This window comes from Psammomys obesus, unplaced genomic scaffold, assembly GCF_907164565.1.
Source record: "Psammomys obesus unplaced genomic scaffold, mPsaObe1.curated_primary_1811, whole genome shotgun sequence".
Classification (NCBI taxonomy): domain Eukaryota; kingdom Metazoa; phylum Chordata; class Mammalia; order Rodentia; family Muridae; genus Psammomys; species Psammomys obesus.
Genome location: NW_026591598.1, coordinates 4,747,120 through 4,764,942, shown reverse-complemented (window position 1 = coordinate 4,764,942; position 17,823 = coordinate 4,747,120). Strand labels below are relative to the sequence as shown.

The following is a 17,823-nucleotide window of genomic DNA, read 5'->3' as shown; positions in this document are numbered from 1 at the left end:
ATGATCTCGTGTGGCATGAAGCAGCAGCAGCAGGTGCACCTTTAGCTCTCCCTGGACCACAGAAGAAGGTGGGTCTGAAGGGACAGACGGTTCTTAGTGAACGGGGGCCTGGTCTGACTTCTGCTCTCTCAAGGAGACGTTTTGTCTGTTTGCCCCTCCCCCATTGCATGCTATAAGGACAGAACCCAGAAAATGCTCTTCCAGCTGAGCCACAGTCCAGGCTGAGGAGGGGCGTCTCCTACCTCAGTGATTCTTAGCCCAACTTGCCCGCCAATACCACATGTTCCCTCTTGTAAGACATCTGCAGACAAGAGCCACCTGAGCACCCAGAGTGCTCAGCTTTCATCATCTGTCCACAGCAGAGAACCCACACGCAGGCCAGGATAGAGGCAGAAGGAGGCCATGGCAAAAGCCCCCCAGAGCCTGGACAGGGTGGGTGCTGCCCTTCCTTTGGGCTCGTTATTTGCAGGTGGAGCTTAGACCCAGACATGATGGCATGAGGTGCTCTTCCCTCCGGGGCTGGCCCATAGAGTCAGACAGAGCCAGCCAGCCAGGCACCTGCTCAGGCATGCCTTATCTCCTCCATCCAAACCAGCCTTTGTGATTCCCATCGCCTCTCAGTGCCTCTGTGTGCTCTGGCCCCAGCTCTGCACACCCCTCAGGGAATTAGGACAGGTTTCCACTTGAATGAGCTGCCTCCCTCTTTAGTCCTTTCCCTACCCCAGGAAAGACACAGCTCAGCCGGGAAGGGTGGCCTCCAGGGTGCTTCGCACTGGGCCGGTCTCTAGGACAAACACAGGACTTCCGCAAGAGGGCCAGCATTAGCCACGCTTCTGAACATAAGGCTCAATTGGAACGGGAGATCCTACAGCAGGGCCAGCCCTCTGCCTCGAATGAGTCTATAAACCATCCCGGTGCCTTCACCCAGCGTTCATTACCTTTAGAAACATCCTTCCCACTAACCATGTCCCATTCCTTCTCCCATCACAGTCTACATATGTGCATAGCCTCAGAAGAACATGACACTCCTGCAGTGTCATGCACAAAAGCACATGTGTGATATGAACACGGATGTGGGTGTGTGTTAGAAAACCGTACCAGACAACATAAGACAGCGGTTAGTGACTACAGTGGATGAGAACAGATTGGAGAATGGTTTCACTCGAAACCTGTCAGCAGGGTTGATTAAAAAAAAAAGGAAAAGAAAGAAAGAAAAGGAATGTTTTTTTCCCTCCCAACAGGACACTCTGTGAACAGCAGAGGAGAAGGCATCACCAGTTGTGAGCCTAAGGAGGCTGTGTGTCTGTGCATCGTCCCACGGAGCCTCAGGAAAGCTGTGGCAAAGCATCCCTCCCATAACAGGCATGCAAACAAACCCTGCTATCCTGCCTCCCTGCTTGCCCTGCTGCTTCAACTCAGGATGCGAACCGGAACTCAGATACATGTCTGCACATACACGGGTATGAGTATGCTCTCAGCACACACATATACACTCACTCTTTCTCTTTCCTGTCCTCTCTCACACACACTCACTCACACTCCATTTTCACCACTCCTCATGCACAGCACGCATCCTCCATGGGGCACAGCAATCTGGTCCACCCTCCTCTGCTGCCTTCAGGCCACACAAGCCTGCACATCAGCGTGTGCGTGCACATACACACGCTCACACAAGGACCTCTGATGACATGGCTTCTCCTTTTTTAAGTATTTGGCTATGCTGCAGGTTGTATCCTGCTCTGTAACCCATCCTCTGCTATTCAGTACACACACATAAACACACACACACACACACACACACACACACACACACACACGCACACACAGGGACACATGCTTGCATCCATACATGTACTCACCAGAACCCCATCTCAACATGGCTTCTCCTGTTTTTACATAGATGAGGCTCTGTTGCTGGTCCTGATTGAGCTCCTTCCTCTCCATTTCACTCATTACACACACACACACACACACACACACACACACACACACACACACACACCACCGAGGGCCCAAAGGAGGCCCCTATTATTGCCTGCTATTGACTATCTTATATACCCATATCTCTCCTTAATCCAGCCTCCAAAACTCACACACACAAAGTCAAACACACAGACATAGCATGCTCCCCCCTCCTGCCAGCATGGCTTTTCCTATCATTGCATGCACTGGCCTTGGCTGTGGGTCATCCCTCTCTTACTTCCTTCAGTGCAGACAGACAGACAGAGCTCCTGAGAACCAGCATGACGGGATTAGTCACATGTGCCCATCGGGGGAGGGGACAGCTTGGCTGAAGGGGTTCCTTCACCTCTGCTGAGAGGACTTGGGATCTGGATGTAGCTCTTCCAAGCTTGCCCATGCCCAGCAGCACCAGGATAAAGTGAGTGTGGATGACTGGTGTCCCCAGTTCTCAGTTCTCAACCCATATCGCCCATCCTGGTCCCTGCTCGGAGACTGGCTTCTACCCTTAGCTGTGAGGGCCCTCATGGCCCTGTCACACTCTCTGTAAGGACACTTTTTGCCTAACCCCTCACATCTGAATCTTTCCTACGACTTTAAATCTCCAGAGATGGAAACACAGGCCATCTGCTCACAACCCCTTGGCTGTCTCCTCCCTGGTTTCTCCTCTAGGGTTCCTCCCTGCCAGTACCCTAAGACCATAGCTGCTCCAGATAAGAGACAGGGGCCAGGGTGGCCTTGTGTCTCTGTGTTGGGTCTTTGGTTAATTTTCCAGGAGGCAGCTTCTCCTTCCCTATTCTAGGGGGGCCTCCAGAGGTCTCACATCCCACTCCTGAAAGCTTTCTTTCTCTAGAGGGTTCTTTGGGTCCCCCCTGGCTTCTCCCATCTACCCCAAAGTTAGTCTGTGCAGGGGGACACCGACCCCTCTTTTGAGGAGGTATGACTTGGCTCGCACTTCAGTTGAGGCTGCTCTTCTCTTTTCAGGATGGCAGAGGGAGGTCAAATTCAAATGGTCAGGGACAGGGAATCAATTGCCAATGAGATTGGAGAACCCAGGGTCCTGAATGCTGGCTTATTTACCAGCAAAGGTGGTCTTCTGGTTCAAGGGCCTGTTGGATTTTGATAGAATCTGTAGTTCTTCCGCTGGCCTTCCAATGTCAATTGAGTCTTTGGACGTTCCTTGTGAGGGGGGGGAGGCTTCTTTGTGCAGAAGTGGAGAAGAATTTTCTGTGGTTGCTACCTCATTCACATTCCTGGAGACTTTCTACACACTGGCGTCTTGGGACACTGACCTCAAGCATCTGAGACTGCAGCCTCCGTCTGTGTGTTCTCCTCTCCCACGCTGTCCTCACCCCTCCTGTCCACGCTGCTTTTCATGTCTCCAGGGGACTGCTGCTGCTGTGGGCAAAGCCAAGTTAAGAAGACCAGACCCAGGTGAATAGCTCTTAAGGGCTGAAGCTTTGCTTCTGCCCACGTAGGGATGGCTGCCTTTGGGCTCACTCTGGCAGCCTCGTTAGAACATCCTTAAAAGGTTCAAAGTTGGAATCTCTGCTCTTGAGGCTGCGTGCTAGAAGTCCTGGGCTTGAGGGAAAGGAGGGGGTATAAGAGCCATCTTCTGTATTCTGAGGCCTGTGCAGAGCCATGGCAGAAATACCCGGCTATGGAGAAGAGAGGAGTGGTGGGTGGAGCCTGAGAGGCATGTGCTTCCGCTGGCCTTCACAGCTTCAGAAAGCCATAGAAAAGACAAGAGGAGATGAAGCCCAAGCAGCTGGCCCTGGGGGCCCACGGGTTTCCTGGTAGATAAGAGCTGAGGGTTCACGGCTGGATTTGGGCAGCAGCTCCACCCCCAAGGCCAGCATGAGATGAGGATGTCCCTTCGGGTCTCCTTTGCCTTCCTCTGCGTGGACCGGGCCTGAAGTCCCCGCTGTACCCGTGTCTAGGGGAAGACAGGGGCGAGCGAGGTGCTGCAGCTCATGCTGTCCTTGCCTGGGAGCCTTCGGTCGTTAAAGGTGTGCATGTTGATGACCGCATCCGTCTTGACCATCATAGGAGGCTGTGGCTTGTGCTTGAGACGGCGTTGGCAGGTGAGGGAGAAGCGGATCTCATCAGCCACTGTGCTGCAGAAGGAGCGCTGGGGAGGGACAAAGGCAGAGTAAGACAGACCCTCTCCTTCTCCTGACCCCACACCGAGGCCACCTGGGCCTCACCTACGTGCCACCAACTTCTTGAGCCCCAGCGAGAGGACTGGAAACTTCTCTCTAGACTAAGGGGGAGAGGCGGTGGCTTCGACTCTGTCTCACAGAGGAGCCCACAGCAGCCCACATGGCATGCGCACAGAGCCCGAGGGGCTCTTACGAACCTCTTGAAGGTTCCCCTAGACTCTAAAGTTTTGTCCTCATGAATCCAGCCCCTCCCCCCCACACACACTAGGCCTGGCCTGGAGTTAGAGCTGGAGAGTAAGCATGTGAGTAAGTCAGTCCTCCAGCCAAAGCCATGGGGCTGGAGAGATGGCTCAGTGGTTAAGAGCACTGGCTTCTCTTTTAGAGGACATGGATTCAATTCTCGGTACCCACAGGGCAGCTCACAATTATTTGTAACTCCAGTTCCAGGGGCTCCAACACCCTCACACAGACATAAGCAGCCAAAACACTAAAGCACATGAAATGAAACAAAACAACTCCAAGGGGCTAAAGTTATGATGTGGAAGAGAAGAGTGTAAGGAATGAGGGCTAGGAAAGGCTAGTTAAGGAGATGGCATAGCTTAAAATCTAGCAGTGTCCTCCAGGTAGGTGAAGCAGCAAGTGTAAAGGTCCTGAGGAAGAAACTTGCTGGGTGTGTCATGGACTCAAAAGGGAAGATGAGAGAGGGGGATGGGAAAGAGCCTGCCATTTAGAATTCAGTTCAGTCTTAACAGGGATCCCTAAAGATCCTGGCATCTATTCTTTTTGAATGTATCATAAATTTTAACCATCCCCTGTTAGACATTTAGGTATTTTATGTTGTGGTTCACACTTAGACAAACATCCCCTTGAATAAAATAATCCATATCCTTGACCACTTCAGACAACTGCTAGTCAGCACCGCAACTGATTTCAAAGACTGTTTCCTGTGGAGTGGTCTCCTGGGACCGTACCTGTTCAGGCTTCTCTAAGGCAGTGGCTAACTCGCACAGCCAGGGCCGTCTCTCCCTTCTCTCGATTGACTTAGCCTTGCTGGTTGTTAAACAACTCCAGCTCATTTTGACGGATCTATCAGGCACTGATTGCAATGGGCCCTCCATACGTGACCCAGCGGCAGGCTCCTGTCAACCACACTCAGCCTGGACGCTTTTGAACTTCCACCGGTAGTGGCGATTCCTTTGCCCAAAGGCTCTTGGCTCAGGTGCAGGCTTAAATCACCCCGTGGGCCTTCTGCACACTCCAGAGCGAGGCTCTACCATGGGCCAATTAAAACAGAGTCTCTGGGAGTGAGGCCAGGGTATTAGCACTTAAAACCCTCTCTCCATGCTTCTAATTTGCCACGGGACCCGAAGCTCCTGCCCCGACCACGCTTGAATTAATCAGGCAGGGGAAGACTAGCTTTACTGTTTGCACACTTGGGCCATCCCTCAGAACTTTGCTTTTTTAAACTTTTTATTATGGAAATTTCCCGATATATGCAAGAGCAGGCTGTACAATATAATGAACCCCAGTGCCTCCGTCACCCAGCTTCAACAATTACCCTGGGGGTTTAGGAAGGGAGCTGACACGGTTTGAATTAAGTCTGAAACACGGCAGTGGCTGCTGTGGAACTTGTAGATGGCAGTGGAGAAATGCGGGCAGAAAGCACTGGAGGTTGGGATGTCAGCCTAGGGGGCAGGCCAGCGTGAAGAGAAAGGGTGGAGGCTTAGGAAGCCGAGTGGGCAGGAGGCAAGGAGGCGTCCAGAGGTAGAAGGGAAGGAGTGGAGCCTGGGGCATGACCGCGGAGGCCGGGGCATAGTTTGGCTGCACACACTGGCCTGGGATGGAGTGGAGCAGGGGTGATGGGAAAACATGAGCTGTCAGGACAATGAATGGCTGATTCTGGAGGGTGGGATGCAGGGTGGCAGACGGGATGGTGAGGTGAGACCAGAGCGCATGCCCTCGGGAGGATGAAACCAGCTTAGTCTTGTCCTTGCCTTCCTTCCCTGTCCAACGCAGCCTCCTCCAGGACCTCACCTGCTCCCGCTCCGCTGTCTTGCGGAGTTTGTATATAAATTCGCCCACTGCCACCAACACGGACAGTACTAAGCCGGCGGCCAGGACGATGAAGATGCCACCAATCTTCTGGATGCCCAGGGCGCTGGCCTCCTTGTTCTCCTCCTCGGGGCACCCGCTGCCTCGCCACCACTTCTCCTTCATGATGTGCAGCTTGTCTTCCTCCTGCAGCTGTAGAATGGCGATGGTGATTTTGTCCCGGTAGGGGGAGCCTGTGGAGAGGGCAGGGGCCAGTCAGTGAGCGGGGCGGGGGGGGGGGGGGGGGGGGCAGGACACACACACACACACACACACACACACACACACACACGACAGTTTACTAGAGCTTCCGTGACTATGCCTCCGCCAGCTTAAAGCAAGGACTCCGCTCACCAAGGCCCCCTTCCAAGTCCAGGAAAGGTATCTTGGTAGGGAGGCCTCATGCACTGGGTGTGGCCCGAGGAGGCCCTGAGTATGTGGGCTGCATCAACAGGGAGAGGGTAAGGGGAAGCTGTCCCAGTTCTCACTGCTCAAGGCCAGCTGGGTCTCCACCCCTCTGCTCCCGCCTGAGGAAACACCATCTTTCCAGGTCCAGTGGAACGATCCTGGGGACCGTGCGCCCGTGAGAGGAGGGTGGAGGGGCCCGGGATCCTCCATCTACACTACACCCCTCTCCTTGCGCCCCGCTCACCCATGGGCGTGCCGATGCCATAGCCCTTGGAGTCGATGAGGCCCCCGATCTGGGTGAGGTTGCAGTTCCTTTGTGTAATGTACTCTATGGTAGTGGACTCCATGAGCAGAGCGTAGTCGGCTGTGAGCGTCCGCTGGATGCCCTCCTCGTTGTTCTTCACCAGCGCCGAGGGCTTGCTGCTCATGAAGGCCCACATCTTCTCAAAGGTAGAGATCTTGGATTTCTGGGTGGCAAGGGATGAGAGTGCTTAAACCAAAGTCACGGAGCCCCTCCCCCCATGCTCCACTCCCTTTGGTCACTCAGCCTGGCTCCAGCCATCCAACACTGTGAATACTCCGTAGGGTAGGGGAGCTGGGTGTACTCTGTAGGTGGGATGCACTGCCATTGCACGAGTAGAAACTGAGGTGATGGCACGCACAGCTGGAAGGCGCTAAAGCTGAGGTTCAGCTCTGGCCCACTCCCCAGTAGCCGTGGACTTTTGCCGTAGTCCAAAACAAATGGTCTTTGGAATCAATTAATTACGTTTTGAGGCAGGTTTGAGGCGGGCGCTCTGCCAATCTACCTGCAGTCTCGGCTCTCAGACTGACTTCTTCAAAATGAGTGTTCTCCAATATCTGATAGGGCCTTATCTGTAAGAACTTGATGATCCCCCACAGAAATCATAAAAAGTGTCACTAGCCCCCATTTTGCAGATGGGGAAGCTGAAACACTTAAACAATTCACCCAAGGCTATCCAGGGAAGAAATAGCAGGCTTCAAATCCGTACCCTCTGGAGACAATCCATGTGCCTACCCACACAGATGCATTGTAGCCCAGCAACCACTAGGGGGCACAAATGAAGGCAAAGCTCCGGACTTTGACTCCCCACTTTCACTTCCGGCAAAGCTGGTTCTCTTTATGTACTCTGCGTCAGGAGAGGACTGAAGCAGGGTTCTGGGTCCGCTCTCAGTACTGAGAGAGGCACAATGAGAACTGCAGGCAGAGGGGACGGCAAGGATCCTGGGAGCAGTGGTCATCAGGTCCCTGCGACTACTTCATGCCTGAGACCATAGGCAGGATGGGAAGCCTGGTGGATGGGCTGCTGTCTGCCCCAGGAAGATTCAAGGAGGTCCTTGGGACCAGGAGAGAGGGCTAGGCATGAGCGTCCCCTGCTGTCGGGGTGTGCTAGGTGTTCTTGAGCCTCCCTGGGAACCTAATGTACGCCAGCTGCCTAGTCCCAGCAGAGACCAACCCTGCACCCTTAGTCCCTTAGTCCCAGGGGAAGAGATGGTTCTGAGAGCCCCATTGTATCGACTGTTTCCAAGTCTGGCTGTGGCTTTCTGTGACGTCAGCCTGTCTGATTGGCACCCAGCCCAGCTCTGGTGCACGTGACAAGATGGGTGCACTCCCACAGGCTGGCACAGGCCTGGGGGAAGGGCAGGGAATGAGGCTGTGCCTGCCAGAAGGGGGCAGGGAGCCTGAGAGGAATGTGTACTTTCTTCTCTTTGGGTGCCTCTTGGCTCTGGCAAGGGATGGGTCCTCTGAAACTGGCTGTTGTCGTCCACAGCAAGCCCCAGGGAAGGAGGCCATAGCCCAGGAGCGAGCGCCAGAGAAGCAAGCAGGAGCCCTTGGACTCCATCTAGATGGAATCAACTAAGTGCTACAGGGCATGGAGCCCTTGCAGTCACTCCCCTGCCTGCAAACTCAGTTGCCTCAAAGCCAGTGCACAAAGGGCTCTGACGCTCTCACTCTCTCCAGTTCTCCACGCTCCGTCCGCCCCACCTCCACAGCCTTTACACCCTGCCACCTTCCAGCCTTCTTTCCACCTCAGCTCATCCCCAAGTGACTCCCCCAACCGCACTCCTGCTCTCCAAGTGCCCCCCCTCCCCCTGCCAACAGCTCTTTTCTCAAAGATAACTCTCATCCTCTCATCTCTGGCTTTTCTGATGCTCCAGATGTTTCTCATTTTCCGGATAATTTCTGATATGCAGATTCTCCTCTGCCAGCTTCTTTGGCCCCTCTTCCTGCTCTTCCCACTCCTTCCCCAGGCACCTCGAAGCTTCTAATGACCCCCACTTCCCAGCAGTCACACCCTTGTTCAGTCTCCTCTTCTTCCTCCCTAGTGTGGGCTTGGACCTCTTGGCTAGATTTTGGATTACTCTCCAGAGGGGGAGGATGGTACGTGCATTCCTCTGCTCTTCTCCCAGGTGGTGGTGGCGGCCCTGTCACACTGAGAACTGCCTTAAGAAGAGATGCCCAAGGCAGGGGTCAGAGGACAGCATCTAGCCAACTCTCGGGGAACAGCGCTTCTCTTTCTCAGTCCAGTGACGTGAGAGGAACCGAGTGTGTGCCCATGCCACGGGCTTAGAAGCCATGCCTCAGAATGACCGCAGCCTTGGCTGACAGCTGGCTCACAGCCCTCTGGCGAGCCTTGGGCCAGAGAACTCTCAGAGCTTCACTGGGTTCCTGACCACAAGCCACCAAGTAACAGATGTTGTTTTAAGACCTGAAGTTTGGGGTAATTTGTTAAGCAGCAGATAACTAATACACTCTCACATGCGTGTTCCCAAGAGCTGCCCTGTTCCTGATAGAGCCGAGTAGATGGATAATCAAGAACTCCAGCTACTTCTGTAATCAAATCCCCCAGATGCAACCATCTCCACTCCGGCCAGATGCACTGCTCCCCAGACTAGCTTGCATCCTGGTTGTTCTGACCTCACTGCTCTTCTCCCTTCAAAGACCCCAGCTCCTCAGCTGCCTTACGCTCCTGCCTCCTGCCTCCCAAACTATTTTCTACAGAGGTGGGAACCAGGGTTGGATGAGGCATCAACCCTCTCTTACCTCCTAATGCATCTACCTGTTAGTTCATCCACTGTTAATCCAATCCATCCACACGCCCACCCGTCAGTGCAGCCACCTGTCAGTCCGTCTGTCTATCCACTCCACTAGTCTACCCATGCATGCGTCCACTCCTCTTTCCTCTTCTCACTGATCTACATCCTAGATATCCAGCTGACTGTCCGACTCCTCATCTGACCTGTGACCTCTTTATACCTCCGTTCCTTACACACATATTCATCTATCCATCCTCTTCCCCACCTAACCATTAGCCACCCATGTACTCTTTTGCCCTCTCACCCATCACACCCACTTACTCTCCCAGGAAACTCGTCACCTACAGCTTCTTAGTCTTGGCGAAAAGCGACCGGAGCCTTTCTGTGAGCCTTCCCTGCTTCCTGTGCCTCAGAATGTGATCAGAACACCATTCTGTCTCAGCTCCACCTTGCCCTGACTACCCCCCCCCCTTTCCTCCTATCTAAGGCCTCTGCCGGAGGCCAGCAGAAATACTTGTTATAGAGGCAGGGGATTCAGTTGAGCCTGGAGACTGTACTGAGGCAGACATTCTTGGAGGCTTTAAGGAAGACACGAGTGGGGCTCCCTCAAGGAGCAACAAAGGACAGCAGAGAGAGCAGGCCAGTTAAGATGGGAGGTGACACCAGGCAGAAGCCGGCTGCAACATGCATTTCAACGATTCCACCTTCCAATTCTGGGCCTCCAAACTCACCTCCTCTTTTGGCTTATTGTCACATGAGTCTGCACCCTGCTTCCCTCGGACGTCCCCTACTGTTCTTGACCCAGACCTGGGGTCCCACTCTCAGTTACACCTGCTCACGGTCTCTGCCCATCATGCTTTATCCTTGAATAGTTCAGTGATTCTGGAGCACAGCCACGAACCCTTCCCTTCCCCCCATGTCCACCATACAGAAGGAAGCAAAGGTCTCCTCAGCTCCGTGGGCTTCCTCACCACTGCCGGCCTGAGCTGCAGCCTACCTCCTTGGGGAGTGGACTCCCAATGGCTCTGGAGTCATCCATCTGTCCTGGCTCTGGTGGGAACCTTAATAAGGATTACTGCAGAGCCAGTCACCTAAATCAATTAATGGAATCATTTGGAGCAGCCAACACAGGGCGATCTGCCAGGATGAAGATGCTTTTTTTTTTTTTTTTTTTTTAAAATCAGGAAAAATTGGCAAGAAAGGAACTTCCAGGCTCACGACTCTCCATTTCAGCCTCCTCAAAGAAGTGAATTGATTTTCCCCAACCGAAGACACTTAATCTTGAGAATTTAACATTTCTGCACAAGAGAATGTATATGGGGCTATATGTGCATATATAAACACGAATCTATCAGCTTTGAGCGAAACTAAATCTCAGGGAGTGTGTGGAGAGAGGCAGCTCTGGTGTGATTCCATGCGAGACTTTGGGTATTTTCCATTCTGAAGAGGAGACCTTTTCCTGACTAATTAGCTTCCCCAACCCAGGATGGGGAATCCTTGGCCCCATCAGAACGGTCCTGGAGCAGTCATTCACGTCTCCCGGGTTATTTTTGTGGGCACCAGGAGGCCTCTCTGAGTGCCCCGCCTCTGCTATTATAGTCCCGAGAGGACCTGCAGGCTTACTTCGGAGGGCACCTAGTGATGAGGGCTGTGGGTGCAGATGGAGATCACAGCGGGGTCACCTCCACTACACTGACCCTGGTGTCACACCAGCCTGTCTTCAAATGCCAGCTCTTTCTGTCACATCACACCTCTGAGCCTCACTTTCCAGGTCTGTAAAATGGGGCCTTTAGGGATGGCTACTGCACTGTCTCTCATCAAACTCAGCAAAGGAAAGGCGTGCTTGGGGACGGGGGGGGCAGTATGAACACAAAAGCCAGGCTGGAAGGCTCTATATGTGGCTGGGGTCATTATTATTCTCCCGAAAGCCTAGTTTTCCCATTTAGAAAGAGAAAATAATCTCTCCATAGTGCAGAGCGGTTGTGGAAAATAAATGACTCAAAACTTACAGGGAAGGGACTGGGGGATATGACTCGGTTGGCGAAGAGCTTGCCCTGCAAGCACAAGGACCCGAGTTTGATGCCCAGAGCCCACATTAAAAAAAATAATAACAATTCGGGTATGATGGTACATGGCTTATAATCCGGCACTAGGGAATCAGAGATAGGTGGATCTCTGGGGCTCACTGGTCCTCACCTAGCCTATCTGGCAAGTGCCAGGCCAGCAAGAGACCCTATCTCAAAATGAGGTGTGTGGAGCCTTAGAAAGAATGCCCGAGGTATGTTTGCACACACATACACAAAACATTCATGCACTTAAGTCTCTCTCTCTCTCTCTCTCTCACACACACACACACACACACACACACACACACACACGAAACTCAAGTGCTAACAGGACCAGCCCTACTATGGGAAATGGTTTGAGGCTGGGGAGGAATGGAAGGCAGAGCCTGGGGAGGATGGGAAGGCAGAGCCAGCCACTGCCTCTGTGCTCCAGGAGCCACTCGGCAGGAGTGCCAGCTTGGAGATGCCAGACTATTCACATTTTCAAGAGACTGGAGTTGTGAATATTTCAAATGCAAAAGTCTCTAAATTTCAAAATGCTGACAACCAGCCTAAAAAATATTTCTGCATCAAAGCAAGCGAAAGGATGGCCCTGGAACCGTGTCTATGGGTGGATGGGCCTGTGCCACCAGTTTGCACTAGTAAACTGTAAGGCTACTCAGTATCGTGGGCTGTCTCCTGTAGAGCAGAAAACCCTGTAGGAATCTGCTCGTTAATCAGCTCAGGAACTCTGTGAAGTTGAGGATGTCATCACACCCAGTTCACAAAAGGGGAAGTCGAGGTCCAGGGAGGTCTTACGAAGCTTAGGACTTTTCAGTGATTTTTCTGCCATCCTTGAACCTTGACTGTACCTGCTTTTTTTTTTTTTTCCTGCAAGCTCCGTCTAAAATCCCCCTTTTTGTCTTAGAGTCAGGGCCTCACCATAGAGCCCTCACTGGCCTGGAATTTTATGTAGACCAGGCTAGCCCTGAACTCCTTGCGCTCTGCCTGCCTCTGCCTTCCCAGTGATTGAATCCTTCCAAGAACGGACTCCCAGTTTCCTCTCTGTTTCATGTAGAAAGGCACACAGTCATGGTAAGAGGCACCAAGTCTACCACAAAGCTCAGCAGGTCCAGTCCAGCGGACCAAGAGAGAGCAGACTGTCCAGGAGTTGAGGGTGCTTTCTGCTTGAGTCACCTGCCTCAGGAGGGGGCTCTGGGGACAAGATATCTCCTGGTCCCTGATGAGCTCTGCAGGTCTAGGAGCTCACCGAGTCCTCTGGTGACCTGTCACAGGTAAGAATCATACCTAATTTGTCCAGGTGATGCAACTTGGGGCTGGGAGCAGTGAAGTGACTTGCTCAGAGTCACCCGTCAGAGACACCACTCAGGACACATCCCCATGCATCTGATTTTGAAGCGGTGCTGCTTGGTTGCACCAGGCTGGACCTACAGTGGCTGCTGCCTGGCCCTCCCACCCTGCTTGTGCAGCAAGCTAGGTCTCAGACTGTGAAGGGAAGGAGGGCAGTGGAAGGGAGGGCGCTGGAGATTAGCCCCTCAGCTTGGGGGAGCACCCCTTCTTCATCTGGGGCTTGGGGTAAACAGGACAGCTCCCCCCCCCCCCGCCCCTTCCAGGTAAGATGCTACAGTTGAGGCTGTAAGAGGGAGGGCTTGGCCATGCACAGGGCTGGGGTGCCTGGCTTCTGAGGCTTCAGACTCCCATGTTTTCCCCCAGCAGCCCCACTGTGCCGAGCGAGTGCCCAGCTCCACCACTCAGAGGCCACAATCCTTGCAGAATCTCTTCCAACATTCTCCCCCTTCAAAGCGGCCCAGCTTCCCTGCAAGGAACTCACCTCCCCCACAGCCTTCTTTACATTTTTTGCCTACACATTTTTTTTTTTTTTACAGCCAAACAGTGCTTTCAAAGGCCTCCTTTTTCATCTCCTAATTAATTTTTATCTTCCAAGTCGGAGGGAGGACAACACAGGAGACGCTGTTTGCGATGTCTGTTGCTCCCTGACAATTCTCCCAGCAAGCCCGCTTTGGAGCCAAGGGGCAGACTCTAGACACCCAGCTTCCTGCAAGCAGCTGCCTGAGCTCAAGGGGCCTGGGGCCCAAGAGCCTGGCGTCCCTTCTTGCTGTCCCCTCTCTTATGCTCTACTCTTAGCCATGGGAGCTTTATTTACTGATTTATTTTAGACTGTGTCTACAATGCTTATGTGTTTGTCTGTATGTTCATGCATGCATATATGCACGCTTGTGGAAGTTAAAGACCAATATCTGGTATATTTCTCTGTTGTTCTTTATTTCTTGAGACAGGGTCTCTCATCGAACATACAACTTTACTGATTCACCTAGTCTTGGCCAGCCAGACACAGGGCCCTCCTGTATCTACCCAATCCACACCCAATGCTTGGTGTCAGGTGAGTGCCAACAGGCCTAGCTTTTACATAGGTGCAAGGGATATGAACGCTTCATGTTTACATGTTAAGATCCTTACTGACCAGGCCATCTCCTCAGCCTCATGTGTACCACCTAACGAGGGATACGCCAACTACAGAAACAAAGTTAACTTGTTTTAATCTTGGCATGCATGGCGGGTGCCGCCTGCTCTGTGCCTCTGCTCACTACTGCCTCCTGCACCAGCTCCTCTTGGCTTTGCCACCTTTCCATTCCATCCCTTCCACAGCACCAAATGTTCAACTTCCCTGATCCTTTGACTACAGTGTGCCAAGACTGTGCTGGGCTGCGGGCACGGCCCAAGCCACTGTGGCTTTTTTCTACCCCAAGGGAGACGACTAAGGGCTGTGGTGAGATCCTAAGGGAAACTGATTGAAAGGACAAAGTGGTTCAAATCCAGCTCTGCAGCTTTAGCTGTGTGTCCTTAGGCAAGCAGCTAGCCTCTCTGAGCTACACTGTGTGTAACATGAGGGGCTAGCAATCATCTGTCCCCTAGGGCTGCTAGGAGGAGAATGGCAGAAAAACAGGTCAAGTGTGGACACATGCCTGGAACAACGAGGCCGGCTGCCGAGAAGGAATAATTGGTGTCAGGAGAGCATGGAATCGGGGTGATCCTGCCTGGGTACACTCAGCTGCTGTTTCTGGCTAATGGACCCTTGACCTCCATATTCCTGGCCGGGAAGCAGCGCCCCTACTCTGCCTTCCTCACTGCAGGGGAGGAGGGTGAGCATGCAGTGGCTGCTTGATGCTGAGGACCGAGGCTCAGTGGGGAGCTGGGACCAGGCTCTGGGAAGGCAATCTGAGCATCTCTGCATGGAGGGAGGCGGGGCCGCCAATCAGCCGAGATGAGCCTGCACTGGGCTTATTTATGCCTCTTCCCTTTGATCGGGAGCCCTGCTTAGAGACGGGCTCATGCCTAATGCATGAGAAGTTCCAGTAGTCAAAGGGCTGGGCTGTGGCCCTAGGACAGGAAGTGGAGTGAGCAGGCGTGTACGCGCACAGACACACACACACACACACACACACACACAGGGATATTTAAATAGATGACAGTCTGTGCAAACACACACACACAGATACTCTGGCATGCACTTGTGTATACTCATAAATACACATCTGTTCCCAGACTGTGATCATGCATTTGGTCATTAGCATACAGACACAGACACACAGGAAAACATTCACGTCCAAGCACGGATCTACAAGTGCACATGCAGGCAGACTCTCATGCATGTCACGTGTGATGAGCAAACTGCTCAGTTACATATGCCATCTACTCTACAAACCGTCATACATGTGTGTACATACTGTCAGACTTGCTCACACTCTTGAGGTTTCAACAAGTGCCTAATGTGACAACATTTTTATTTCCCCTTGATCTCAGCACACACTGTCTCCCTTACCCCACCCAGAGCAGATGTTGTGACCAGCTCCTGGTGGCAGTAGCCGTGTGCAAGGGAATGCCTCTTTCCCTCTTCTCTTCAATAAGTAGCTGTCCCCAGCCTCAGGAGAGACACAGGGAGCTGGCAGAAAGTGCTGGGGCTCCAGCACCCCTGGGATAAAGGCATTTTCCACTCTAACTTCTTTCTTTATTTCCTCAGGCCCTGCTGGGGCTCAGTCCATTTCTTGACGTCTCTGAGGAGGCAAAGGCTCCGGGATGAAGAACCAGAGCCCCCGAGTAAAGGGAAATGCTCAGGCTTCCAGACTGGCAGAGGGCGGCTGATTAATAAGCCGACCGGCGCACCTGTGCAGTTCCCAAAGCCTGCTCTTCCAAGAGGTAATTAGAGGACCCCTGCTCACAGCACCCCCAGCTGCAGCTCTAGCAGCACTGGGAACTTGTTAGAATTCTCTCTCTCTCTCCCCACACCTCTCCCTCTTCTCCCTGCCTCCTGTCAGGGCCTCATGGGTAGCTCAGGCTGGCCTCCCACACCCCATGTAGCTGAGGATGACCTTGAGCCTCTGATGCTTCTGCTTCTACACCGACCCCCAGGTACTCAGATTACAGGTATGCACCACTATACACACCGTTTTGTTTGTTTGCTAGTTTTTATTGTTTGTTTTCTGCTTTGCTGTGCTGGGACTGGACTCAGAGCTTTGTGTACCATAGGCACACTCTATCAGATAAGCTATATCCTCAGCCCAGGAGACCCATTATGCCTCTACCCTAGGTTTGACTTGAGTCAAACCTGTGCATTTGTGTGTGCGCGCGTGTCTGTGGTGCAGGATGGGGGAGATGACCAGTATTCAGTCCTTTCTGATGACACAGGCCCCTGTAGCATTCAGACACACAGTCCCAACCCCGCTGGCTTAGCACCTACATTTTGGGGAGAAGCAGATGAAGCTGGGATCCAGCTCCTCCAGATAGGACTCCTTGGATGATGTACTGATCTTTCAGCGGCTCAGTTTCCACACGTGGACTGGGAATAACTACAGTGCTAATCTCATAGGTTCTGAGGAGGTTAACAGAGGCCAAGCAAGGGGCAGAGTCTGGCCCACTGTGAGTGCTCAGGGCTACAGCTACGGTTATTTACCTAGAAGCACACTGAACCCACCGCTTCTTGGGGTCCTCCAGAGTCCCTTGACCTCAGCTAGTGATAGAAGGGGGAAAGCAGTGGAACTGAGCCAACACTTTCAAAGCCAGAGGAGCAACAGAGTCGTGGCTCCTGTGAAAGCAGTCGCGTGGGCAGATGACAGAGACTTTCTCTGACAGTGGTATTCTAAGAGGAGGGGATGTGCCCTCCGCTCTTGGAAATGGGAAGCTCATCCACACCACATCAGCCTCTTTGAGATGGAGTAAGGCCCCAAGCCAAGAGCAAGGTACCAATGGTCCCAGGGCTGTCTGGAACTGGGCCATTTCTCTCCTTCCACCTTATCCACTCTTTTCTCTCTATCCTCCTCCAATGATTCACAGTGCTTGCCCCAGTAAATTTCAGTACTCGAGACCAGTCTGTGTGGCATGCCATCACAACTCACTAAAGTTCACAAGTTTCACCAGGGATGGGCTGAGTCCTGTGGTTTTAGGCCCCTGGATTCTGAGCGGTGACAGAGGGAGGGAGGGGCGGAGCTCCCCTTTTCTACTCAGTACAGAGCCCAGGAAGAAGAGAGTCTCACCTTGAAGAAGGTCATGGTGGCCCCATCCTTGACAGCACCATACTCTATCTTGGTCTGTTTGGCCAGGTCATCAGCGGAGTCGATGGGAGATTCCATGCGCTCCACGGTCAGGAAGGCAGCCAGGTTGGCCGTGTAGGAGGAGATGATGATGAGTGTGAAGAACCACCAGATGCCGCCAATGATCCGAGTAGACAGAGCTTTGGGCATCAGTTCAGATCCTGGGAGGAGGGAGGAAAACACCTTACAGTGTGTAGACCAGGGGTGTGCCAGTCCCTGGGTCAGGTCATTAGTGGATCCTCCCAGAGGTGCTGAGAGACTGTTTCAGTCCCTCAGAATATCAAATGCATATTCTTGGATCCACTTTCAAGAACAATTGAGTCAAAAACTGAGAGGAGGGATGAGCAATGTGTGTGATCAATGTACACATCCCTTCGTGTATGTACAAGCCAGGATGGTATTTTATAATTGATGTTCTCAAACAATACACACACACACACACACACACACACACACACACACACACACACACAC

The 17,823-nt window shown here is 52.8% G+C and overlaps 1 protein-coding gene across 2 annotated transcripts in view; it reads right to left on the bottom strand.

Moving 5' to 3' along the window:
* Positions 1–6: 6 nt before the first annotated feature.
* Positions 7–17,823, bottom strand: part of Grik3 (glutamate ionotropic receptor kainate type subunit 3) — a 215,752-nt gene continuing 197,935 nt past the window's right edge. For both annotated transcript variants that reach the window (XM_055611045.1, XM_055611046.1), the window contains exons 13-16: positions 17,293–17,510; positions 6,865–7,087; positions 6,156–6,406; positions 7–4,090 (exon numbers count right to left, since the gene is read on the bottom strand). In XM_055611045.1, the coding sequence (XP_055467020.1) occupies positions 3,896–4,090; positions 6,156–6,406; positions 6,865–7,087; positions 17,293–17,510 (887 nt within the window). In that variant the 3' untranslated portion in view covers positions 7–3,895. The remainder of the gene's footprint in view (positions 4,091–6,155; positions 6,407–6,864; positions 7,088–17,292; positions 17,511–17,823) is intronic.